Genomic DNA, 27,548 nt, shown 5'->3' with positions numbered 1-27,548 from the left:
TCAAAACCCACAAATAATAAAAAATGAAAAGCAATTACAAATTGTCTCAGAATATCACTGCCTACATCATACTAAAAGTTAATTTGAAGGTGAACAACCCCTTTAAGTAGCCATTAGAAATAATTCAGTGGGGGTCCATATAATGTTGGTTGTATACAGCGCTTGAACTGGGGTCAAAAAAGTGGAGGGATGTTATGTGCCCTGCCCACAATTATAAGCCAACCCAATGTACTTTCATAGGCATTCTAAAGAAACAGTAAAAAAATTTTCAATAAAAATTATTGAAACCTACAGAAACAGTAACATCAAAAGAAATGAAAGTAATGAAAATATCATGTACTGTTGAGCGGCACTGGTAAAACATCAAAAACTCTACAATAGTTTATATAAATAAGCTGATGCGTAGCCATTCAAGCACAGGAGACAGTAGATAACAGATACATTGTAAAGAATCCCATTGTATACTAAAGAGCTTATCTGGTATCTGCTGTGTATCCTGAGCCTTTTCTCATTTTTCAGCTTTGAATGGCTGCCCCCATGGCCACACAGCAGCTTGTTTATATAAACTATAGTAGTACTTATCTGTTATCTACTGTGTATCCTGTGCTTGAATGGCTGCCCCCATGGCTACACAGCAGCTTGTTTATATAAACTATAGTAGTACTTATCTGTTATCTACTGTGTATCCTGTACTTGAATGGCTGCCCCCATGGCCACACAGCAGCTTGTTTATATAAACTATAGTAGTACTTATCTGTTATCTACTTTGTATCCTGTGCTTGAATGGCTGCCCCCATGGCTACACAGCAGCTTGTTTATATAAACTATAGTAGTACTTATCTGTTATCTACTGTGTATCATGTGCTTGAATGGCTGCCCCCATGGCTACACAGTAGCTTGTTTATATAAACTATAGTAGTACTTATCTGTTATCTACTGTGTATCCTGTGCTTGAATGGCTGCCCCCATGGCTACACAGCAGCTTGTTTATATAAACTATAGTAGTACTTATCTGTTATCTACTGTGTATCCTGTGCTTGAATGGCTGCCCCCATGGCTACACAGCAGCTTGTTTATATAAACTATAGTAGTAGTTATCTGTTATCTACTGTGTATCCTGTGCTTGAATGTCTGTCCCCATGGCTACATTGCAGTCTGTTTATATAAACTATAGTAGTACTTATCTGTTATCTACTGTGTATCCTGTGCTTGAATGGCTGCCCCCATGGCTACACAGTAGCTTGTTTATATAAACTATAGTAGTACTTATCTGTTATCTACTGTGTATCCTGTGCTTGAATGGCTGCCCCCATGGCTACACAGCAGCTTGTTTATATAAACTATAGTAGTACTTATCTGTTATCTACTGTGTATCCTGTGGCTTGAATGGCTGCCCCCATGGCTACACAGCAGCTTGTTTATATAAACTATAGTAGTAGTTATCTGTTATCTACTGTGTATCCTGTGCTTGAAATGGCTGCCCCCATGGCTACACAGCAGCTTGTTTATAATAAACTATAGTAGTACTTATCTGTTATCTACTGTGTATCTGTGCTTGAATGGCTGCCCCCATGGCTACACAGTAGCTTGTTTATATAAACTATAGTAGTACTTATCTGTTATCTACTGTGTATCCTGTGCTTGAATGGCTGTCCCCATGGCTACATTGCAGTCTGTTTATATAAACTATAGTAGTACTTATCTGTTATCTACTGTGTATCCTGTGCTTGAATGGCTGCCCCCATGGCTACACAGTAGCTTGTTTATATAAACTATAGTAGTACTTATCTGTTATCTACTGTGTATCCTGTGCTTGAATGGCTGCCCCATGGCTACACAGCAGCTTGTTTATAATAAACTATAGTAGTACTTATCTGTTATCTACTGTGTTCCTGTGCTTGAATGGCTGCCCCATGGCTACACAGTCGCTTGTTTATATAAACTATAGTAGTTACTTATCTGTTATCTACTGGTGTATCCTGTGCTTTGAATGGCTGTCCCCATGGCTACATTGCAGTCTGTTTATATAAACTATAGTAGTACTTATCTGTTATCTACTGTGTATCCTGTGCTTGAATGGCTGCCCCCATGGCTACACAGTAGCTTGTTTATATAAACTATAGTAGTACTATTCTGTTATCTACTGTGTATCCTGTGCTTGAATGGCTGCCCCATGGCTACACAGCAGCCTTGTTTATATAAACTATAGTAGTACTTATCTGTTATCTACTGTGTATCCTGTGCTTGAATGGCTGTCCCCATGGCTACACAGTCTGTTAATAAACATTTACTGTTATCTACTGTGTATGAATGGCTGCCCCCATGGTAGTACTTACTGTATTCTGTGTATCCTGTGCTTGAATGGCTGCCCCATGGCTACACAGCATAACTATAGTAGTACTTATCTGTTATCTACTGTGTATCCTGTGCTTGAATGGCTGCCCATGGCTACACAGCAGCTTGTTTATATAACTATAGTAGTACTTATCTGTTATCTACTGTTATCTACTGTGTAAATCCTGTGCTTGAATGGCTGCCCCATGGCTACACAGTAGATATAGTACTTATCTGTTATCTACTGCTTGCAAATGGCTGCCCCCATTAGTATGTTTATATAAACTAAGTAGTATATCTGTTATCTACTGTGTATCCTGTGCTTGAATGGCTGCCTGGGCACAGCAGCATTGTTTATATAAACTATAGTAGTACTTATCTGTTATCTACTGTGTATCCTGTGCTTGAATGGCTGCCCCCATGGCTACACAGTAGCTTGTTTATATAAACTATAGTAGTACTATCTGTTATCTACTGTGTATCCTGTGCTTGAATGGCTGCCCATGGCTACACAGCAGCTTGTTTATATAAACTATAGTAGTACTTATCTGTTATCTACTGTGTATCTGTGCTTGAATGTGCTGCCCCATGGCTCTTTATATAAACTATAGTAGTACTTATCTGTTATCTACTGTGTATCTGTGCTTGAATGGCTGCCCCCATGGCTATAGTAGTACTTATCTGTTAATCCCTGTCCCCATGGCTACAATTGCAGTCTGTTTATATAAACTATAGTAGTACTTATCTGTTATCTACTGTGTATCCTGTGCTTGAATGGCTGCCCCCATGGCTACACAGTAGCTTGTTTATATAAACTATAGTAGTACCTTATCTGTTATCTACTGTGTATCCTGTGCTTGAATGGCTGCCCCCATGGCTACACAGCAGCTTGTTTATATAAACTATAGTAGTACTTATCTGTTATCTACTGTGTATCCTGTGCTTGAATGGCTGCCCCCATGGCTACACAGTAGCTTGTTTATATAAACTATAGTAGTACTTATCTGTTATCTACTGTGTATCCTGTGCTTGAATGGCTGTCCCCATGGCTACATTGCAGTCTGTTTATATAAACTATAGTAGTACTTATCTGTTATCTACTGTGTATCCTGTGCTTGAATGGCTGCCCCCATGGCTACACAGTAGCTTGTTTATATAAACTATAGTAGTACTTATCTGTTATCTACTGTGTATCCTGTGCTTGAATGGCTGCCCCATGGCTACACAGCAGCTTGTTTATATAAACTATAGTAGTACTTATCTGTTATCTACTGTGTATCCTGTGCTTGAATGGCTGTCCCCATGGCTACATTGCAGTCTGTTTATATAAACTATAGTAGTACTTATCTGTTATCTACTGTGTATCCTGTGCTTGAATGGCTGCCCCCATGGCTACACAGTAGCTTGTTTATATAAACTATAGTAGTAACTTACTGTTATCTACTGTGTATCCTGTGCTTGAATGGCTGCCCCATGGCTACACAGCAGCTTGTTTATATAAACTATAGTAGTACTTATCTGTTATCTACTGTGTATCCTGTGCTTGAAATGTCTGTCCCCATGGCTACATTGGCAGTCTGTTTATATAAACTATAGTAGTACTTATCTGTTATCTACTGTGTATCCTGTGCTTGAATGGCTGCCCCCATGGCTACACAGTAGCTTGTTTATATAAACTATAGTAGTACTTATCTGTTATCTACTGTGTATCCTGTGCTTGAATGGCTGCCCCCATGGCTACACAGCAGCTTGTTTATATAAACTATAGTAGTACTTATCTGTTATCTACTGTGTATCCTGTGCTTGAATGGCTGCCCCATGGCTACACAGCAGCTTGTTTATATAAACTATAGTAGTAGTTATCTGTTATCTACTGTGTATCCTGTGCTTGAATGGCTGCCCCCATGGCTACACAGCAGCTTGTTTATATAACTATAGTAGTACTTATCTGTTATCTACTGTGTATCCTGTGCTTGAATGGCTGCCCCATGGCTACACAGTAGCTTGTTTATATAAACTATAGTAGTACTTATCTGTTATCTACTGTGTATCCTGTGCTTGAATGGCTGTCCCCATGGCTACATGCAGTCTGTTTATATAAACTATGTAGTACTTATCTGTTATCTACTGTTATCTGTGCTTGAATGGCTGCCCCCATGGCTACACAGTAGCTTGTTTATATAAACTATAGTAGTACTTATCTGTTATCTACTGTGTATCCTGTGCTTGAATGGCTGCCCCCATGGCTACACAGCAGCTTGTTTATATAAACTATAGTAGTACTTATCTGTTATCTACTGTGTATCCTGTGCTTGAATGGCTGCCCCCATGGCTACACAGTAGCTTGTTTATATAAACTATAGTAGTACTTATCTGTTATCTACTGTGTATCCTGTGCTTGAATGGCTGTCCCCATGGCTACATTGCAGTCTGTTTATATAAACTATAGTAGTACTTATCTGTTATCTACTGTGTATCCTGTGCTTGAATGGCTGCCCCCATGGCTACACAAGTAGCTTGTTTATATAAACTATAGTAGTACTTATCTGTTATCTACTGTGTATCCTGTGCTTGAATGGCTGCCCCCATGGCTACACAGCAGCTTGTTTATATAAACTATAGTAGTACTTATCTGTTATCTACTGTGTATCCTGTGCTTGAATGGCTGTCCCCATGGCTACATTGCAGTCTGTTTATATAAACTATAGTAGTACTTATCTGTTATCTACTGTGTATCCTGTGCTTGAATGGCTGCCCCCATGGCTACACAGTAGCTTGTTTATATAAACTATAGTAGTACTTATCTGTTATCTACTGTGTATCCTGTGCTTGAATGGCTGCCCCCATGGCTACACAGCAGCTTGTTTATATAAACTATAGTAGTACTTATCTGTTATCTACCGTGTATCCTGTGCTTGAATGGCTGCCCCCATGGCTACACAGTAGCTTGTTTATATAAACTATAGTAGTACTTATCTGTTATCTACTGTGTATCCTGTGCTTGAATGGCTGTCCCCATGGCTACATTGCAGTCTGTTTATATAAACTATAGTAGTACTTATCTGTTATCTACTGTGTATCCTGTGCTTGAATGGCTGCCCCCATGGCTACACAGTAGCTTGTTTATATAAACTATAGTAGTACTTATCTGTTATCTACTGTGTATCCTGTGCTTGAATGGCTGCCCCCATGGCTACACAGCAGCTTGTTTATATAAACTATAGTAGTACTTATCTGTTATCTACTGTGTATCCTGTGCTTGAATGGCTGCCCCCATGGCTACACAGCAGCTTGTTTATATAAACTATAGTAGTAGTTATCTGTTATCTACTGTGTATCCTGTGCTTGAATGTCTGTCCCCATGGCTACATTGCAGTCTGTTTATATAAACTATAGTAGTACTTATCTGTTATCTACTGTGTATCCTGTGCTTGAATGGCTGCCCCCATGGCTACACAGTAGCTTGTTTATATAAACTATAGTAGTACTTATCTGTTATCTACTGTGTATCCTGTGCTTGAATGGCTGCCCCCATGGCTACACAGCAGCTTGTTTATATAAACTATAGTAGTACTTATCTGTTATCTACTGTGTATCCTGTGCTTGAATGGCTGCCCCCATGGCTACACAGCAGCTTGTTTATATAAACTATAGTAGTAGTTATCTGTTATCTACTGTGTATCCTGTGCTTGAATGGCTGCCCCCATGGCTACACAGCAGCTTGTTTATATAAACTATAGTAGTACTTATCTGTTATCTACTGTGTATCCTGTGCTTGAATGGCTGCCCCCATGGCTACACAGTAGCTTGTTTATATAAACTATAGTAGTACTTATCTGTTATCTACTGTGTATCCTGTGCTTGAATGGCTGTCCCCATGGCTACATTGCAGTCTGTTTATATAAACTATAGTAGTACTTATCTGTTATCTACTGTGTATCCTGTGCTTGAATGGCTGCCCCCATGGCTACACAGTAGCTTGTTTATATAAACTATAGTAGTACTTATCTGTTATCTACTGTGTATCCTGTGCTTGAATGGCTGCCCCCATGGCTACACAGCAGCTTGTTTATATAAACTATAGTAGTACTTATCTGTTATCTACTGTGTATCCTGTGCTTGAATGGCTGCCCCCATGGCTACACAGTAGCTTGTTTATATAAACTATAGTAGTACTTATCTGTTATCTACTGTGTATCCTGTGCTTGAATGGCTGTACCCATGGCTACATTGCAGTCTGTTTATATAAACTATAGTAGTACTTATCTGTTATCTACTGTGTATCCTGTGCTTGAATGGCTGCCCCCATGGCTACACAGTAGCTTGTTTATATAAACTATAGTAGTACTTATCTGTTATCTACTGTGTATCCTGTGCTTGAATGGCTGCCCCCATGGCTACACAGCAGCTTGTTTATATAAACTATAGTAGTACTTATCTGTTATCTACTGTGTATCCTGTGCTTGAATGGCTGTCCCCATGGCTACATTGCAGTCTGTTTATATAAACTATAGTAGTACTTATCTGTTATCTACTGTGTATCCTGTGCTTGAATGGCTGCCCCCATGGCTACACAGTAGCTTGTTTATATAAACTATAGTAGTACTTATCTGTTATCTACTGTGTATCCTGTGCTTGAATGGCTGCCCCCATGGCTACACAGCAGCTTGTTTATATAAACTATAGTAGTACTTATCTGTTATCTACCGTGTATCCTGTGCTTGAATGGCTGCCCCCATGGCTACACAGTAGCTTTGTTTATATAAACTATAGTAGTACTTATCTGTTATCTACTGTGTATCCTGTGCTTGAATGGCTGTCCCCATGGCTACATTGCAGTCTGTTTATATAAACTATAGTAGTACTTATCTGTTATCTACTGTGTATCCTGTGCTTGAATGGCTGCCCCCATGGCTACACAGTAGCTTGTTTATATAAACTATAGTAGTACTTATCTGTTATCTACTGTGTATCCTGTGCTTGAATGGCTGCCCCCATGGCTACACAGCAGCTTGTTTATATAAACTATAGTAGTACTTATCTGTTATCTACTGTGTATCCTGTGCTTGAATGGCTGCCCCCATGGCTACACAGCAGCTTGTTTATATAAACTATAGTAGTAGTTATCTGTTATCTACTGTGTATCCTGTGCTTGAATGGCTGTCCCCATGGCTACATTGCAGTCTGTTTATATAAACTATAGTAGTACTTATCTGTTATCTACTGTGTATCCTGTGCTTGAATGGCTGCCCCCATGGCTACACAGTAGCTTGTTTATATAAACTATAGTAGTACTTATCTGTTATCTACTGTGTATCCTGTGCTTGAATGGCTGCCCCCATGGCTACACAGCAGCTTGTTTATATAAACTATAGTAGTACTTATCTGTTATCTACTGTGTATCCTGTGCTTGAATGGCTGCCCCATGGCTACACAGTAGCTTGTTTATATAAACTATAGTAGTACTTATCTGTTATCTACTGTGTATCCTGTGCTTGAATGGCTGCCCCCATGGCTACACAGTAGCTTGTTTATATAAACTATAGTAGTACTTATCTGTTATCTACTGTGTATCCTGTGCTTGAATGGCTGCCCCCATGGCTACACAGTAGCTTGTTTATATCAACTATTGTAGAGTTTCTGAAGCAAATACACCAGTTTTACCAGTGCAGGGCAACAGTACACTATATTTTGATTACTTTAAAACACTTTTATTTAATTGTTGTTACTGTTCTTTTAATACCCATTTTCCTGTGCCATAAACTATAGTTGTCTTTCTGAAGCAAACACACCAGTTATACCACTGCCAGGTAACACTACATTTTTATTGTCATTCCTTTAAAACACTTTAACTTGTTAGTGTTCCTGTTAATGAATAGACACATAACTTTCTGATAACTTTCCCTTTTTGCACTAATTGCCTTCCTGTCCTTTCTAGCCCATGGACTGTTTGCGGCCTGCGAGGCTGTCACAGAACACAAATATTTGCTTGTGCCGTGTGTTTCGCTGGTGATGGAAGAAGAATATCAATTATAGAGCCGGGCTTTATGTGACAGCTGCTTCAGATGGAGCACATTTAAACCTGAAAGGTAGGTCACCCTCGCTGCCTTGGATGAAATGTTACAAGGGAGAATATATTGTTAAATACCAAGCAAAAACGAGACAACTTGCTGTCAGCTCTTGGACCTTGAAGTGACACACGGGTGGCAGCTCTATTGGCAGATGCAGCGGGCAGGACGGCGCATTTCGCTGAGGCTGCCACTTTGGAAGCGTTTATCTGTTGCACGCAGAGCTGTTACTGAACAAAGGCCAGAGGAAGCCCATACAAACGCCGCACATTGGATTTGGCAGGGAAATCACAGCAAAGCAATAATACAACTGTTACAAGCATTATGCACTGCCATCACACAGAACGGCCAATTAAGGCCAACTGAACACCAAGTGCCGTGGCTTTAATTTTCCATTGTAAAAATCAGGCTTTCTTTTACGTAAAAACGCCAAGATGCACATAACAGCGACTCTCATTGCATGTCTATAGTCCATCAGATTTTTTAAAGCGGAACTATCGCGAAAATAAAAATGTAATCACACAGAAACGTTCTAAATACAATCAAATATTCTGCATCGTTTCTGAAATAATCAAGTTTATCTTCATTATTCCTCTCTCAGCATCTGTTTCTCAGTTAGATCAATATATCTCATAGGGGGGCTTCCTTTCCTAGCAGATGTATTAGAGCTCTCTCAAATAACTGATTCCAGTACAAACAAAATCTAACAAAATAACTGCCTTTGGCACAAATCCTGCATGTAGAGAGACATGATGTCTGGTGATTTTAATAGAGTGAGCTCTGATACATCTTCTAGGCAAAAGGAGCTCCCCTATAAGATATATAGGATCTAACTGTCGATGAATATAGGACACCCAACTCCTGCATGAAGACAAAGAAACAGTGAACATAAACGTGATTATTTCAGAAATGGTACAGAATTTTTAATTGATTATATATAGAAAACTTCTTATTTCAGTATGCTAAAGCTTATATACAATTTCATTTTCACGTTAGTTCCCCTTTTTACTGTTAATTAAAATGAGGCAGAGCCAAAATAATGGATCATTCCATCTCAGCAGCACACTAAGCTCCATGTTTCTTTATTTTCCCAGGGATTTCTTGCACTGCACGCATGACAGGAACATGAGCAGCATCGTACATTTTCAAACAATGCTGGAGGAAGAGATCCCTGGCAAAATCAAGAAACATGGTGGAGCAGAGCCGGGATAGAATGTACCCCAGTTGCTGCATTTTTTTACATAGGGGGTGGTCTAGAGTCCCAGGTTAATTTCTTTGGGAGATGTAACAAATTGGCACCCACAGGGAAGTTGGCTTTCCTTATCCTTTAAAGGGTAAGTAAAGTCTAAAATAGCATAATGCTAGAAATGCTGTATTTTGTATACTAAACATAAACATGAACTTACTGCACCACAAGCCTAATCAAACAAATGATTTATGCTTTCAAAGTTGGTCACAGGGGGTCAACATCTTGTAACATCTTTGCAAGACCAAGACTGTGCACATGCTCAGTGTGGTCTAGCCTGTTTAGGGATCGTCATAAATTATTAAAATAGCACAAGTCAAATATCTGCCTGAAGCAGATACAGCAAGACTGATTAATAATCAGAATATACAGACTGCACTGGGTCCTGTGTTGTCATGTAATCTAATGGGGATTTTATAGTTGTTGTATTGTTTAATACAAACTTTCTCCAACTCTGCAGAACCAGTGGCTGCAGAAAATTAATTCTCCAAATTAAATCTGGCTCCATGATCTTTGTCCCTTCAGCTGGAGTTGGAAAACAGTAAAGGGGATGTAAAGGCAAAAATAAAATCCAATACTAATCTCTACACAGTCGCCAACTGCTCTACAGGGAAACAAACAAAGCTGCTTGAGTTCTGCATGGCTGGGAAGTGAGGTGGGGGCTCCCCCTGCTGTTCATAAGTATGATTGTTTCCCTGCTCATCAGTTAGGGACCGTCTAACTATTCCTATCCACAGCCGTAAATGAACGAAGAATTTCACTGCATACAGTCAGGTTTCTTATAGAAAATGGTACACATTTTTTAATTAAAGTATATTGGAGATAGGTTTCTTTTTCTTTGAAGAAAGTAAAAATGTGATTTAAATTTTTTGCCTTTGCATGCCCTTTAAGTACCTTCAACTCAAGGATAAGCTTACCCTCCCCTTGCATTCTCTGCTAATTCATCCTACCTTGTCCCAGTCTAGCATCTTTAAAGGGCATGTAAAGTCTAAAATAGAATAAGGCTAGAAATGCTGTATTTTGTATACTAAATATAAACATGAACTTACTGCACCACAAGCCTAATCAAACAAATAATTTATGCTTTCAAAGTTGGCTACAGGGGGTCACCATCTTGTAACTTTGTTAAACATCTTTGCAAGACTAAGACTGTGCACATGCTCAGTGTGGTCTGGGCTGTTTAGGGATCATCATAAATAAAGCTGCTTGAGTTCTGCATGGCTGGGAAGTAAGGCGGGGGCTCCCCCTGCTGTTCATAAGTATGATTGTTTCCCTGCTCAGCAGTTAGGGATCGTCTGACAATTCCTATCCACAGCAGTAAATGAAGGGAGAATTTCACTGCATACAGTCAGGTTTCTTATAAAAACGGTACACATTTTTTAATTAAAGTATATTGGAGATAGGCTTCTTTTTCATTAAAGAAAGTAAAAATGGGATTTTATTTTTTGGCCTTTATATGCCCTTTAACCTCTCTATCCACATTGCCATTATGTAATGAGACTTTACACCATGATGTGACATTTTTAATCCAGGTCTTAGTAGCAGTTATTAAAAGGTTAGGCAGAATTTAACAACTATCTCCATTATGTGGTCATGCTGCAGATTCCAGGGAAGGACCTCACTGTGACTTCAATAGGGGCTTCCTACAGATCCTGGAGAAAAACCTTAGTTTCTTTTAGATGGATACATCCCAAAGGAGTAAGTGCACAAGTCAACTTAATTGAGCTGGTGACATAATCTCTAAGGAGTAATTACTATATGGTGCAGCTGTTCTATAGCAACAAGACTATCTGCATGATATCTGGCCAGGAAGAGATTCACCTTCCAGCACCTCAGGGTTCCATTGTGTCACATGTAGGGAAGAGGAGGATTGGTCTGGGCTCCCTGGTTAGTGCTTAGTTTATTTGGTGGAGAGGGGTAATAAATTGGAACCTGCAGTGAATTTGGATTTTCTTATCCTTTAAGTACCTTGACCTCATGGATAGGGTTACCCCCCAGAGCCAAGATCTCTTAGTCACAGTTTATTGGTGAAATGAGAGGTCAGAGGTTGGACGTAGATATAGGGGTCATGTTATACCCTATTAAAGTAGTTATTTAAAACTCTTAGTCCTCTCTGTGCCCAGTGGTATATCTTGTTTATAGCAGTGGGGGGCACAGGGAAAAGGGAGGAGGCTGGACCTGCTTTCTACCCAGGCCCAGCTACACCAGGCTCTATCATTTGCAAAGGGTCAAACTACAACATTATGCCATCTACTTGGCATGGACTAAGCACACCATCCGGCATTGATATAAATAAATAATATTGACAGAACAATAGCTGTACCAACATAATAGGCACTAGGTCCCATAACAAAGCATTGTCCATAGAAAACTGTCATTTAATGGTCTAATGAACTGTTTTGAAAAATGGAGCTGGGTCAGCAAAGCATGACCTGGTTAAGTCTGAGGTCAGCAGAACATCACTTGGTGGAGAAGGGGTTTCTGTGGCCTTAAGCTCCCAGGGTCTCCATACAATATATTGTGCCTGTCTCAATAAATGAATAAATGCTGCACTGCTGCTTCCATTTGATAACAAGCCTGGGGGAGACAAAATCTTGTATTATAAAGTATCATAGCCAAGAAAGATCAGAGGAAGACACTGTGCTACTGGTATGCTGTATCTTTCTATCTAGCCAATATTAAAATAAGGAATGATATCCCAATGTATTATTTTTGCTGTGGGTGTACCTTTAAAATCTAGATCTTGCTTAACATTTTTGTGAAATCACTAATATGATTTGATTTCCACCAACTGGCAGCAAATTTATCCCTCCAATAACAAATACACTATATGCAGCCAACAGTAGGTGGTCCCATGCCTGTCCAACATCTCATTCCTAAACCAGCCGATTAATATGAAGTTGGGTCTCTCTTTGCTGCTCTGCAGCCTCTACATTTCTTAGAGTTTGGATCATTGTTGGTGGGTTGATTCAATTCAACCAGAAGGGTCTCTGTCAACTTGCCTTACTCATGCCCTCACTGGGTACTCTGGTGGTGGCCCCTGAACATCCAAAAGGCATACCTCACTGAAGTGACCCTAAGGATCCTGGATGTGAACTTCACTACTTCTTTATGGGGGCATCCTACAGATCCTGGAGGGGAAGCTTACTATCTCCTTGTAGAAGGCACCCTGCATCCTGGAGGGGAACCAAACTGTATCTCCAATGAGCTCATCTTGCAGATCCTGGTGGAAAGCATTATGATATGTCCTTGAGTTGGCTATCACTAACTGCTGAATGGAAGAATCCTACAGATGGGCAGGGGGTCTTCACTATTGTTAAAACTCATTGTTAAATATACTTTACATCAATATAATTCTTCACCTGAGAGCTAATAGGTTAAAATGAGTGGGAGCCCTCAAAGCCCACAACAAGAAACAGGAGTGTTATAAAAAAAGGCATGTGCCTTAATTACATGAGGAACCCACGGAAAATCACAGTTCGTCCATTGGTTACACGGAACAAAAATAATAATAGTAAGATCATAGATCAGTCATTTTTAGATAGATAAGAATCCCTAGGAAAATAAAGAAACATGGTGGAGCAGAGCAGAGATGAAATGTACCCCAGTTGGTGAGTTTTTTTTTACAGAAGAAGAGGATTGGTCTGGGGTCCTAGGTTAGTGTTTAGTTTCTTTGGTGGAGGTAAAATATTGGAACCCCCAGTGAATTTGGCTTACCTTGTGGTTGAAGTACCTTGACCTCAAGGATTGGCCTACCCTCCCCTCAAATTCTCTGCCCATTCATCCTACCTTGTCCCAGGCTACCGTCCTTAACCTCTCTATCCAATTGTCATCATGTCTCAGACTAACTTTATTCCATGATATGAAATTATTAATCCAGCTGTCAGAAGCAGTTGAGGACCTCACTGTCATTTCAGTTGGAACATCCTAGAGATCCTGGAGAAGAACCTTAGTTTCTCCTTGATGGATACAACCCAAAGTAGTTTTTGCACATAAACATGGTTGAGCTTGTGACAAACTGTTTAAGGAGTAATTACTATATGGTGCAGTTGTCCCATAGCAACAAGACTACCAGCATGATATCTGTCAGGATGAGATTCACCCTCCAGCACCTCAGGGTTCCAATGTGTCACATGTAGGGAAGGGACAAGATTAAAGGAACAGTAACACCAAAAAATGAAAGCATTTTAAAGTAGTTAACATATAGGGGGTTATTTACTAAACTCCGAATGCAAAAATCACAAAAAATGTGTTTTTTTAAAAATAAAATCAGACTTTTAAAAAACCACAAATTTTTCGGAATTGATTAAACCCAGAGGATCGAAAAGTCTGAATCAGAAAATCCAGCATCTCAGACCTGTCAAGGTTGCATATAAGTCAATAGGAGAAGTCAAAAATGTTTTTTCGACGTGCGCTGGGTTTCATGCAATACCCAGAATTTTTCTGAGTTTTTGGGTGAAAAATCCAAAAAAATCATGACAATCGGATTAAACATCCGAAAAAAAACGTGAAATTGTTTTTTTTTCCTGCAAAGCAAGTTTTGGGGAAAATGTAATAATAAATAAGTGAAAAAGACCCAAGCGGATTTTATCGGAGTTTGTAGCAGAAAATGGATGGACTTGGGTAAATAACCCCCATAATATACTGTTGCCCTGCACTCGTAAAAGATGTGTGTTTGCTTCAGAAAGACAACTATAACTATAAATAAGTTACTGTTTACCATGGAGGCAGCCATTCAAGCTGGAAAAAAAGGAGAAAAGGCACAGGTTACATAGCAGATAACAGATAAACCCTGTCCAGTACAATGGTGCTATGTAACCTGTGCTATTTCTCCTGTAGCTTGAATGGCTGCCCACAAGGCTGCACAGCATCTTATTTATATAAACTATATTAGTCTTTCTGAAGCTAACACACAGCTTTTACCAGTGCAGGGCAACATTACATTATATTTTAATTTCTTTGATACACTTTCGGTTTTTGGTGTTATTGTTCCTTTAAACCCAGAATAGGATTTTCCAGTCTCCAGTCCACCCAATAGCTCTAGGATCCATTCATTTTATGAGAATCCAGCCTGCAAAAAATGTGCTATAATGGATGCACAGCCCACCATATGGTAAAAGCCGCATAGCACCGACCTACAGCATGTCTTAAAAGCAAATACTGGATTATGTTGTTGTCACGTGGGTTAGAAACCATGAAAATGCAGAGATGGGAAAATAATTATATTGGAATTTTCCCTGTGTCATGTCTTAGACATGGATGGAAGAAATATTTTTATACAATATTCATTTTTAAAATCCTGCTTCGTTAAGAGATTGGACATGGACATTAGGGCCACTTTGTAACTATGAATAGGTAAATAAATGCAGTTGAAAGAAACCAGAGCATTACATACAGAAATGATGTGCCCCCTTCAATGAACAAGGATATACATGGAATTAGCATTGTATTTATACTGCTGTGCATTCCAGGGACATTATATACGGAACTGGTACTGTATTTACCCCCACACCAAGTACGCGCGACAGTCAGGCCCGGACTGGCAATCTGTGGGTTCTGGCAAATGCCAGAGCGGCTGCTATAAGTTTCCATACAAAGTCAGTATTTAGTGGGCTGGTGGAGGCTGTTTGGGCCTATGTGTGGGCTGACTGGGCCTCTGTATAACTGAAATGCCAGGGCCTATTGTGAATCTCAGTCTGGACCTGCGCGAGTGTACATGTGAGAAAGAGCGCAAGCACAGAGGACACGCCGGTGCACATGAGCAGAAGAGCTCACACACTGCCACAACTTCTGGACACCAGTCTGAACTAGGGGAAGGCGTCAGATGAGATACGTGCCTGGCGCCTCTCTACCTTTGTACCCTAGGCTCGTGCCTCTTGTGCCTACCCCTACTTCCAGCCCTGGACACTGTATTTATCCTGCCATGTGTTCTGGGGTATTATAAATGGAAATGGCCCTGGGATACTATCAAGGAATCCATGTAGGAACTGTTGTTAATGTGTCTCCCCAAGAACAAAAAATCTCCCTCCTCCTATGTATATTCCGCCTACTGGGATCCCTAAGCATCAGTCAGAATTTAGCTTTTATTAGCATTGTTACAGCTGACCAATCACAGATAATTACTAATTGGTTACTATGGGTAAGGACGGCAGCTTAGCGAATACCCCCAGCACCCAGACTCTCCCCTTCTCCTTATTATATCCTAATGTTTAACCGACCCCCTTAAAATACATTACACACCCCACGGCGTCACCCAAATCTCACAACCCATAATACTGATTGTTTAACAACCTTTGTCCCTCTATTTCCAGCAGTGTCTCTTCATCTCTTTTTCCCATGGGACCCAGATTAAGTCTGTAGAGGTCAGAATGGAAAACCCAGAATAGATTTATGCTCAATTATTAACAGCTCAGATCTCTTTTAATTATCATCTGGAGGAGGAGGAGGACACTTCATTCTATTGAGGGGGATAATGGAGAGTCAGACAGTAAACAAAAGCCAATTTAGGGGACCGCCAATCAAAGGTCAAACATCTCTGCGCTACAAGAACCAACGTTTCCCGTCCCAGCAGCTCCTTCTATTTTGCTCTCCATTGTGATATCACCTGGCTGGTAACAAGTCATTCGACATAATGTGATGCCACAAGAGAATTACTGATGATGAGCATCTAATGTAACAAGCTGCCCCAGCTCTATTATACACATACAGCCCGAGCTCTATCCCTGTAGCACCAGCAGCTCGGCGTCTCCATTCAGGAATAAGGAGAGGGCGGAGAAAGCCACCTAAACTCATTCATCACGTTCCCATGACGTGTCCGTCCGGGGGAGGCGCTAGGAGGTGGGCGTGGCTGTTGCTGCTGGTCGCTGCCCTGGGTGCTGAAGCTGCTGAGCGGAGGCTGGAGGGAGACCGGGACTGGAGAGAGAGAGAGAGATCCGAGCGCTGCTGCCTCCACCCCTCCCATTCCGTTCATTGGCCCCGTCCCTCTCTGCTGCCCCCACATGTCTCACCCCCCGCACTGCTCAGACTGATGGATTAGCCGGGACTATGGCATCTGTGTGTGTCGCTCTCCTGCTGCTTCTCTGCTCCGCTACTGCTGCTGCTTCTTCTTCTTCTCTCCCCCGGGGGGTCACGGCTGACAAGCAATTCGGTAAGTGCTCAGGGGGGGGGATGCTGGGAACTGGGGGCTGCAGGGGGGGAGGGGGTCATTGTTGTTACAGGTGATGAGAGCGGCCCCTTTAATAGACAAGCTCATTGCAAGACACAAGGTAAAATTTCCTCTTCCAGCTGTTGCTCAACTACAGCTTCCGCCAACTCCACAGCTGAGGGGCTGCTGGGAAGTGTAGTCTTGCTGCTGCTGCTGAGGTGCTGCTGGGAAGTGTAGTCCTGCTGCTGAGGGGCTGCTGGGAAGTGTAGTCCTGCTGCTGCTGAGGGGGATGCTGGGAAGTGTTGTCCTGCTGCTGGGAAGTGTAGTCCTGCTGCTGCTCCTGAGGGGCTGCTGGGAAGTTTAGTCCTGCTGCTGAGGGGCTGCTGGGAAGTGTAGTCCTGCTGCTGCTGAGGGGATGCTGGGGAGTGTAGTCCTGCTGCTGCTGAGGGGGATGCTGGGAAGTGTAGTGCTGCTGCTGAGGGGCTGCTGGGAAGTGTAGTCCTGCTGCTGAGGGGGATCTTGGGAAGTGTAGTCCTGCTGCTGAGGGGCTGCTGGGAAGTGTAGTCCTCCTGCTGCTGAGGGGGATGCTGGGAAGTGTAGTCCTGCTGCTGAGGGGCTGCTGGGAAGTGTAGTCCTGCAGCTGCTGCTGAGGGGTTGCTGGGAAGTGTAGTCCTGCTGCTGAGGGGAATGCTGGGAAGTTTAGTCCTGCTGCTGAGGGGATGCTGGGAAGTGTAGTCCTGCTGCTGCTGCTGCTGAGGGGCTGCTGGAAAGTGTAGTCCTGCTGCTGAGGGGAATGCTGGGAAGTTTAGTCCTGCTGCTGAGGGGATGCTGGGAAGTGTAGTCCTGCTGCTGCTGCTGCTGAGGGGCTGCTGGAAAGTGTAGTCCTGCTGCTGAGGGGCTGCTGGAAGTGTAGTCCTGCAAAAACTAGAGTAGTAGAGCCTGGCTGCTGGGACTGTTATCATTGGCTTTTGTTCTGCTCCAGGGGCAGGAGGAGAGAGAGAATCATTATGGGGTCTGGTCATTTCATGGATCAGCTTCCCTTTAATCCCTAAACTGACTGGGGACTCAATGACACCTGCTATTCCTCCAGCACATTTAACCCTTTGCTCTGGGACAAACTGTCTGACATCTATTTGGATTCATAAAAGGGAGACTGACGGCAGATCCAGCCCTCCTGTAACTCTACTTTCTCTCACTCCTCTTGTTTAATAAGGGAGCTCCCAAACACAGGCTGGGGAATAAAGCTGTACTCACTATAATGGGACTTTACAGTCCTTCAGCTGTTGCTGAACTACAACTTGCACCACTTCTGCTGTTGTTGCATCTCAACCCCAAACAGCCCTCATGGGTTATTGCTGATGAGAGTTGCAGTTCAGCAAACGCAGGTCGGACATCCCAGGTATCCAGTGTAATTGTCCTGCACCAGTTACAGTTTCCTGCCCCACAAAACATAATAATGAGCCCCCTGCGACTATGAATAGAGGGGGATCTCTTTGCCCCCAGATCAGCCAATGGCTGGCGACTCTCATTTGTTCTTTTCTCATATGCTCTTTTTATCCCCATAATCCTATTGGCCAAATCCTGGGGATTGAAAGACATCTTTATAGTCACCTGACAGTGTTAGGAAGGAATTAAATGTCTATGAGATCATTACACGGCATTGGATAACCCCTTGTGTACCATTCTTGTGGGTACAGGCCTAGTGCAACACGTAGAGTTAATGAATGATGAAAGTTGATTTGCTGAAAATATGTGTATATATATATATATATATGTGTACAGGATATGTGTATATATGTGTGTGTATATGTTTGCTAAGCACCAGCACTCGTCTCTTGCATTAGATTTGAAGGGGTGGTTCACCTTTGAGTTAACTTTTAGTATGTTATAGAAAGGCCACTTATAAGTTACTTTTTAATTGGTCTCCATTATTAATTTTTTATAGTTTATTTATTTGCCATTTTCTTCTGAATCTTTCCAGGTTTCAAATGGGGGTCGCTGACCCCATCTTAAAGCAAATGCTCTGTAAGGCTACAAATGTATTGTTATTGCTTTTTTTTATTGCTCATCTTTCTATTCAAGTCTCTCCTATTCATATTCCAGTCTCTTATTCATATCAATGCTTGGTTGCTAGGGAAATTCGCTCCCTAGTTTCCAGATGGCTGAAATTGCAAAATGAAGAGCTGCTGAATAAACAGCTAAATAACTCCAAAACCACAAATATTAAAAAATGCAAACCAATTACAAATTGTCTCAGAATATCCCTCTCTACATCATACTAAAATTTATCTCAAATTGGAACAACCCCTTCAAAGGGGTGGTTCACCTTTCTGTTAACTTTTAGTATGTTATATAATAGCTGATTTTAAGCAATTTTTCAATTGGTCTTCATTATTTATTTTTTATAGTTTTTGAAATATTTGCCGCCTTCTTCTACCTCTTTCCAGCTTTCAAATGGGGGGTCACTGTCCCCATCTAAAAACAAATGCTCTGTAAGGCTACACATTTATTGTTATTGCTGCTTTTTATTACTCATCTTTCTATTCAGGCCTCTCCTATTCATATTCCAGTGTCCTATTCAAATCAGTACATGGTTGCTAGGGTAATTTGGACCCTAGCAACCAGATTGCTGAAATTGCAAACTGGAGAGCTGCTGAATAAAAAGCTAAATAACTCAAAAACCACAAATAATAAAAAATGAAAACCAATTGCAAATAGTCTCAGAATATCACTCTCTACATCATACAGTTACTTTAAAGGTGAACAACCCCTTTTAAGAGAGTTTGGAGGACATGTGATGCAGGATTCAGTACCAACTTTATCCGAGTCTCCTTTTGCCTGGTGCTTCTGGTTAATGAATATGAATACTCCCCATACCTGATATTGCTGCCCTATACTATCTAACCTCAACCTGGTCATTTGCTTTTTTTGTTGTTAATTATACTCACACTCAATATCAGACGAATAATTGCCGAATACTAATTTTTCTAATGAGCATTTTGTATATGTTTTCCAAACATTTATACAGGTATGGGACCTGTTATCCAGAATGCTTGGGACCTGGAGTTTTCCAGATAAGAGATCTTTTTGTAATTTGGATTTTCATACCTTAAGTCTACTAGAAAATCATGTAAACATGAAATAAACCAAATAAGCTGGTTTTGCTTCCAATAAGGATTAATTATATCTTAGTTGAGATCAAGTACAAGCTACTGTTTTATTACAGAGAAAGGGGAAATCATTTTTAAAAATGAGAATAATTCAGATAAAACAGAGTGTATGGGAGACGGCCTTTCCGTAATTCAGAGCTTTCTGGATAACGGGTTTCCGGATAACAGATCCCATAAGTACCTGCTGTGAGTTCAGTTTGCTTTGTTGCCTGGGGCCTCCCGATCGGCAATAAGTTCCGTCTGCCTAATAAGCCGATTGATGTAGAGGGCAGCCCAGCACCACCAGGACTCATTTATCAAGACAGGATTATTATTATTATAAACAAGTATTTATATATTACCAACATATTTCATAGCACTGTGTTGATTGGTGTGCTATTTACATCCCTGGCTCTCTACCTTTAGAACATTGATCCCTTCCATAAAATACACAATGAGAAAAGGACAGTGCATGGGCTACTCCACACTTCCTTATTACGGTAATTAACTGTGCAGTCATTGTTTAGTAATTAACTGGCAGTTTAGTTTCACTGCCACACGAAATGTAATGTTGGTATTTTTCTTTATTATTTGATATACAGTTCATATACAGATAGTAAGAATGTTTAGAAACTCAGGAAGCATTTGTGGACAATAATGTCCAGGGAAGTTGGTATGTTTCTATCTGCACTGCTGGTTCTTACTTTTAAAAAATGTAGCAAAAGCTTCCAGCCAAGACTCCAGTTCCCAGAGTGCCTTGCATGCTTCTTCTCGGGTCTATTAATCTGCTGGCTTCTGCTATATTGTTGCAATAGTTACAACCAGCAGTGCGGAGTCCAGAAAGGGATAGGCAATCCCTGCTGTCAGTAGCTGTTACATTAACTTATTACTCATTGGGGGTGTTATTCATGCAGACAAAAAATGGACCAACCAGCACCCTAGGAAATCTACAGGGCCACAGAAATAAAAGTAAAAGCAATATTTATTAAAAAAAAAAAAGTACAGGCATTTCTGTTGGCCCTATGATCGTTGTGTTTTTTTTTTTATAGTTTTTGAATTATTTCCCATCTAAAAACAAAAGCTCTGTAAGGCTACACATTTAACATTTATATATATATATATATATATATATATATATATATATATATATATATATATATATATATATATATATATATATATATATATATATATATATATATATATAGTTACTGCTACTTTTTTTATGACTAACCATTCCATTCAGGCCCTCCCCTATTTATAGTCCAGTCTCTTATTCCTATCAATGCATGGTTGCTAGGGTATTTGGGACCCTAGCGACTGGATTGCGGCAATTGCAAACTGGAGAGCTGCTGAATAAAAAGCTAAATAACTCAAAAATAAAAAAAAAATAAAAAATTAAACCCAATTGCAAATTGTATCCCTCTCTACATCATACTAACCGTTAGGGATGCACCGAATCCAGGATTCGGTTCGGGATTCGGCTAGGATTCTGCCTTTTTCAGCAGGATTCAGATTCGGCCGAATCCTTCTGCCTGGCCGAACCAAATCCGAATTATAATTTGCATATGCAAATTAGGGACGGGAGTGAAATCTCGTGATTTTTTGTCACAAAACAAGGAAGTAAAAAATGTTTTCCCCTTCCCACCCCTAATTTGTATATGCAAATTGGGATTGGGACTCGGTTCGGTATTCGGCTGGATCTTTCGGATTCGGGGGTTCGGCCGAATCCAAAATAGTGGATTCGGTTCATCCCTACTAACCGTACCTCTCAACATTTTGGAAATAAAAAGAGGGTCAAAAAGATCGTTTGTTTCAATACACACGTGTAGAACTGAATCGTCAGATATACAGGTAGATATACGGGAAGAAACAATAGAATTCTACCTGTATCTGACGATTCAGCACTAACAATGGCCGATGTTTGGGTCCCTTCAAAGGCACCCAATCAAGTCCAGCCCGATCGACGATCCCGATCCAAGTCTTCTGCCGATATCGGTCGGCTGTTTTTCCACCATACACACACACCGAATATCGGACGAAAATTTGTTTAGTACGATATTATCTGTGCGTCTATGGCCACCTTAAGTTTTCCCAAGAGACCTGCTTATCGTAAATTGTTACAGTTGCTTATTTGCTTATCTTAAATTGTTACAGTTGCTTCTTTGCTTATCTTAAATTGTTACAGTTGCTTCTTTGCTTATCTTAAATTGTTATAAATGTATCAAAGTGCACCTGCCGTGTATTCTTGGCTCTCTGCTAAAAGCCAATTAAGTTTTAGAAACTTTGTATCTTTTTCTGTCTGAGTTTTGCAGAGAAATTCAGCTGAACCTCCAAAACAATATACATCAGTCCTTGGACATTGTCATATATAGTATTTCCGACATTTATACACGAATGGGCAGGTGAATGAAACATGGCGCCATGCAGACTCCCCCCTTCCTCTTCTAATTTGGTTTTTTCTTCATGCATAAAATATCCAGCAGAATAAACCAAATCTAAACAGGGAAGCAGTGATAACGAACGACAAAGGAAATCCTTATCTTTTATTCTCAGAATTTTGTTATGAAGAGTGAGCCGGGAAATACGCGTCTGATAAGCATGGAATTAGCACCCTGTTCTGCACTTACACAGAATATTAATACAGGGGCTTAACAGTGAGGGACCCCTGAGGGTCCAGAGTGGTAGAAGCTTCTGAATTTAATATATATATATATAATACCTTGTCAAAGTAGACTCCAATTCTTTAATGTTGCCAGTAACATTCTTAATGCATACTTTATTTGTTCCTGGTTGTTCAGGTTGGTTGGATGGGTCTCATTCACAGGGCTGCCAGCTGGCAGTTAATAAACAGGCTGATAAACTGCCAGCTGAGGCCATGGCTGGTTTTACAAACTCATCAGCAATATACTTGTCATTTAATTTGTTGTCCAAATCATTACACCCTCAATTCTAATGATCAATTTTAAGGTACAGGGAATTGAGAGGGTCAGTCTTGGTAGCAGAGTAAGGGATCTGTCTAGAATTCTCTCAAAATTAGAAGTTTTTATACAAAAAACAAGGATCCGTGTGGGTATGCACTCAGACTTTAATGTTTCCTTTTATTATTGACTGTTGGTTGAATTTGAACTCAACGTAAATAATTTGCATAGAAAGTGTGTTTATGCATTCCGTGTTGAAAACTGATTATGTCTTTGTTTTTATTCTGTATAGATATGTTATTGTGGGTGTCTGTTTAAGATGTTTGGAGGTGACCGTTTCTTTAAGAACATTTTTTAGTAACTATCCTCTGATTGGCTGTGTCCCTCCTTAAATTCTCACTTCCTGTTTAGCCAGTGATTAAGTGCCTACTGGACACAAAGTGAGTAGGACCAATAGAGATGCCTGTACTTTTTTTTACAATAAATATTGCTTTTACTTCTATATCTGTAACCCTGGGGATTCTAGGGTGCCGATTGGTCCATTATTGTCTGCATGAATAACACCCCCAATGGGCGCTCCTGTTCTAACCAAATTTGTTCGCTCTCTGACCCAATAGGCTTGTCTCGACCAACCCAAACCCGACATTCATTGTGTCAAATCCCTTCCCCCTGACATTTTAACCCAGCCCCCTTCCAGTTCAGCCAATAAAAGGCCCTACTTCTGCACATTAGCTTTCCAGTAGGGCTTTGACTTGACCATGGTGGGACATTCACCTTTTTGTTCTTGAGCCTCTCCAGCATTCCATGGCTTTGTGTTTGGGATCATTGCTGACCTTTTTTCCAAGACCCATTTTTTAGCTGTCTGAACCCGATTCTCTTGCAGTATTTCCCTGTGTTTTTCACCCACCTGCTTCCTTTTATAATAACAATAGGCCCAGTGCCTGCTCATGACAAGCAGCTCCCATCATTGATTTTATATTAGAAGAGCTGGGAGCAAAAATACCTAAAGCAGCAGCCTGGACTCTGAAGGCAGTTCATAGGGGGAGGGGCTGGGACTTCTAATTTAAGCAGGGGCGTGGCTAGAACACTAAGATGGCAGCTTACAGCGGTACAATATTTATATGTAGAAAAAGACATAGCAGCCTATAGTTTATATTCGTTACCAACTGGAATGTTGCCTTGATCACATACAGGTACGTGGGTCAGAGGAAGAATCTTTATTTTTTTAACTTTTAGATGCGAGAAACCTTTACAAAACAGGAGGCTCAGATGTACAATGAGTATCTTCCCTATTACCTGTAGCAGTGTTTGCACAACAGAGTCAGCAAGCAGCGCATGTGTATTATTAATATGTTAACCAGACGCTGCTGAAAAACAAGTGTCGGAAATGTGTCCTCTGAATTATCAGGAAGGTCACACGAGTCTTTCGATGCTGCACCCCCCCCAAGGCCACGTTCTTGATATCAGTTAAAAGGCTGGCTTGTCAGCTCTGTAAGTTCTTAATGGTGTATTCTTACCAGCTGTGTGTACAGTTCATGGGCTCCCCTCTGCACCCATAACAAATGTGCCGTTCTGCTGGGAGAGGTTCTCCTGGTTGCAGTAATTGTCCTAAATGTGTTATTTATACATTATCCATAAACCCATTATCCTGAAAGCTCCAAATTATAGAAAGGCCATCTCCCATAGACTCAATTTTTTTAAATAATTTCCTTTTTCTCTGTAATAATAAAACAGTAGCTTGTACTTGATCCCAACTAAGATACAATTAATCCTTATTGGAAACAAAAACCAGCCTGTTGGGTTTATTTAATGTTTACATAATTTTCTAGCAGACTCCAGGTATGAAGATTCAAAATACGGAAATATCCGTTGTCCAGAAAACCCCAGGCCCCAAGCATTCTGGATAACAGGTCCCATACCTGTATGTGATCATTGGAAGAAAATACTGCTCAACATGGAAGAACTCCTACCCCCAATATATTGACAGCTTTATAAGTGGTGTTGTTGCTGGACTAGGTAAATTCAAATGGGAAAAGACCCACTACTAGTAAAGCAATAGCCCAAGTGTTTATAAAGTAAAAAAGACTTTATTAGGACATACATTAGCCTAACGCGTTTCATGCCTGAACAGGCACTTACTCATAGGCTGTTGGTCTTCCCTCAACACAATCCTTTTATAGGGGTGTCGACCAATGAGGTTTGCATACATTGCATTACACAGAGTCTTATCCAATCAAAGGGAGGCTTATTACAAAATCACAGACCAATAGGGATGTATTACATAGATTACATCACACCAAGCCATGCCTAATCCGAATAGGGGACATTACACAGGACTTGGACCAATAGAAAAAAGTGGGTAGGTTAAACTCAGCCAATGTATCTGTTTGATAGCAAAAATACACAGTGTAAACATTCTTTTCATATATTGTGAGTGTTCCTAAATTCCTTCCTATAGGGCTGGGTATGTTTTAAGTGACCACACCAATATTGGACACATTGGATGACTAAATAGGAGATAAATACAAAGTCTTAGTGAATGAATAATTATATTAAGAAAATAATTAAAGGTAAACATGAAACTATTAATATTAAAAAAAACTATTAAAGTTAAAAACACTTAGTAGCAGGGCCTTATTCATTTGTAATGAGTCTCAAGCTAGAGAGCTAGTACAGAAACTTGCAATTCATCATATAATCGCAATTTGTGCCTTATAGAAAAAAGCAAGTGATGTCATATTCACTGTTTAAACCATCTTGTATTCTAGTATGTAGAAAGAAGATCCATTTAGTCTCTATTTGCAGAAGTTTGGGGACTGGATCCCCACCCCCTGGGTCGGACTGGGCCAACGGGACACCGGGAACAAAACCCGGTGGGCCCTGTGACCCAGATCTGCACCTTGTTGCTGCCTCAAGGGCCCCCTCCCCCACAAGTATGTGCATGCATGATATTGCGTATACGCAAGCTGAGGTTTTTGCTGCAACTGCCTCGGAACCACCCTCCGCCACCCATGAGCGCACACGTGATATTGCGTATACGCAATCTGAGGTTTTTGCTGCAACTGCCTCGGAACCACCCTCCGCCACCCATGAGCGCACACGTGATGAGCCACCCATGAGCGCACACGTGATATTGCGTATACGCAAGCTGAGGTTTTTGCTGCAACTGCCTCGGAACCACCCTCCGCCACCCATGAGCGCACACGTGATGAGCCACCCATGAGCGCACACGTGATATTGCGTATACGCAAGCTGAGGTTTTTGCTGCAACTGCCTCGGAACCACCCTCCGCCACCCATGAGCGCACACGTGGGCCTTAAAAAAGCGCTCATGGGTGGCGGAGGGTGGTTCCGAGGCAGTTGCAGCAAAAACCTCAGCTTGCGTATACGCAATATCATGCATGCACATACTTGTGGGGGAGGGGGCCCTTGAGGCAGCAACCCTGGTGGGCCCTGAGCCTCCCAGTCCGACCCTGTCCACCCCTCAATCTTATCTTCAGTTTATCAATTCCCATGACCCTTAATTTGTGGCTGTCACCTCCATTGCACTGATTGAAGTGTCTCGCCACTTTTGAATCAGGACTTTTGTTTTCTATGTCCCGTATGTGTTCCCTAATGCGATTTTTTTAAGGGTCTACTTATAAAGTACTCCCTGTAGTACAAGGAAAGCTCACTGTGAGCTCTGATTTGTTGGTCTCCCAAGTGTGCCATGTCTCTAACTGAACTGATCCAGGGTTCTTTAGTGTCTCCATGTTTGTTCAGCTTCAACTTGTTCCTTGCTTGGGCTTTAGCTTCCTAAGGTTGGAGTATACTATGCATGTGCCCAGCCCAAGTTCATCTAAGGATCACTTTGGAGGCAAAGTACCCTGGCCTGCTTTGTTTTCCTTAGAAGAGTTATATGAGGCAATTTTGATCGTGATGGACATAAATCTTCCTTTGGCTTTACCCACCGTGTTATCATGAACATAGGCTCTTCAACCATATTCCATATCAGCCAATCAGGTCTTTGCTTTCATTTTGTAATTTTTTTTCAGACTTTTCAAAGCTATTTGTTGAATGGTACAGGCAGTTGTACAGGTGCAATTTAGCACATATGTCCAGTCCCTATGCATTATATTGTTTGAATGAATGTAATGTCTACATGACTGGCCCTTGATGCAATTCTCATCCAATAGTCATCACTGACTTTTCTCCTGGGGTGAGTGAATACGGTCCAATACCTTATGCAGCTGTAAGCCTCTCACTACTAGGGCATTATTAATACACTATTCATGTACCAATGCTGTGCATGATCCTTCTAAAAAAAAAAAAAAAAAGGCACAAATGAGTTGAGAGCTCAACTTGGAGAGTCCACCATTGTCCATAAAGCCACAGGATAGCTTTAGCTTAATTAGCTTTAAAAGCATTGTGGCTAATGAAATATGCATGGCACGGTCTGTACAACAATTAGGGTTATGTAGTCGTAGCCTTGAAAAAGCCAAGTGCACAGCTACTGCATTGTAATTGTTACAGATCTGCGCTATGCATTTTTCATTAACAGCCAATAATAGGGTCTGGTGCATTCATCTCATACTATTCACAATCAATAGAAATTATGTGTCATGTGTCAATGTCCTTTGTCACTCAAGAGCTAACCTCTGACAAAAAGCCCATGTCAGCCTCTGTATTGCCCCAAGTGAATTGCATA

The 27,548-nt window shown here is 41.0% G+C and overlaps 1 protein-coding gene across 1 annotated transcript in view; it reads left to right on the top strand.

Moving 5' to 3' along the window:
• The first annotated feature begins 16,293 nt into the window (after nucleotides 1–16,293).
• Nucleotides 16,294–27,548, top strand: part of LOC108718467 (receptor-type tyrosine-protein phosphatase N2-like) — a 606,363-nt gene continuing 595,108 nt past the window's right edge. The window contains exon 1 of the mRNA XM_041565802.1: nucleotides 16,294–16,795. Coding sequence (XP_041421736.1) covers nucleotides 16,693–16,795 — 103 coding nt within the window. The 5' untranslated portion in view covers nucleotides 16,294–16,692. The remainder of the gene's footprint in view (nucleotides 16,796–27,548) is intronic.

The sequence above is a fragment of the Xenopus laevis genome, chromosome 6L (genome assembly GCF_017654675.1).
Source record: "Xenopus laevis strain J_2021 chromosome 6L, Xenopus_laevis_v10.1, whole genome shotgun sequence".
In the NCBI taxonomy this organism is placed as follows: Eukaryota; Metazoa; Chordata; class Amphibia; order Anura; family Pipidae; genus Xenopus; species Xenopus laevis.
The sequence above is the reverse complement of the archived record's forward strand: the minus strand, read 5'-3'. Positions and strand labels throughout refer to the sequence as shown.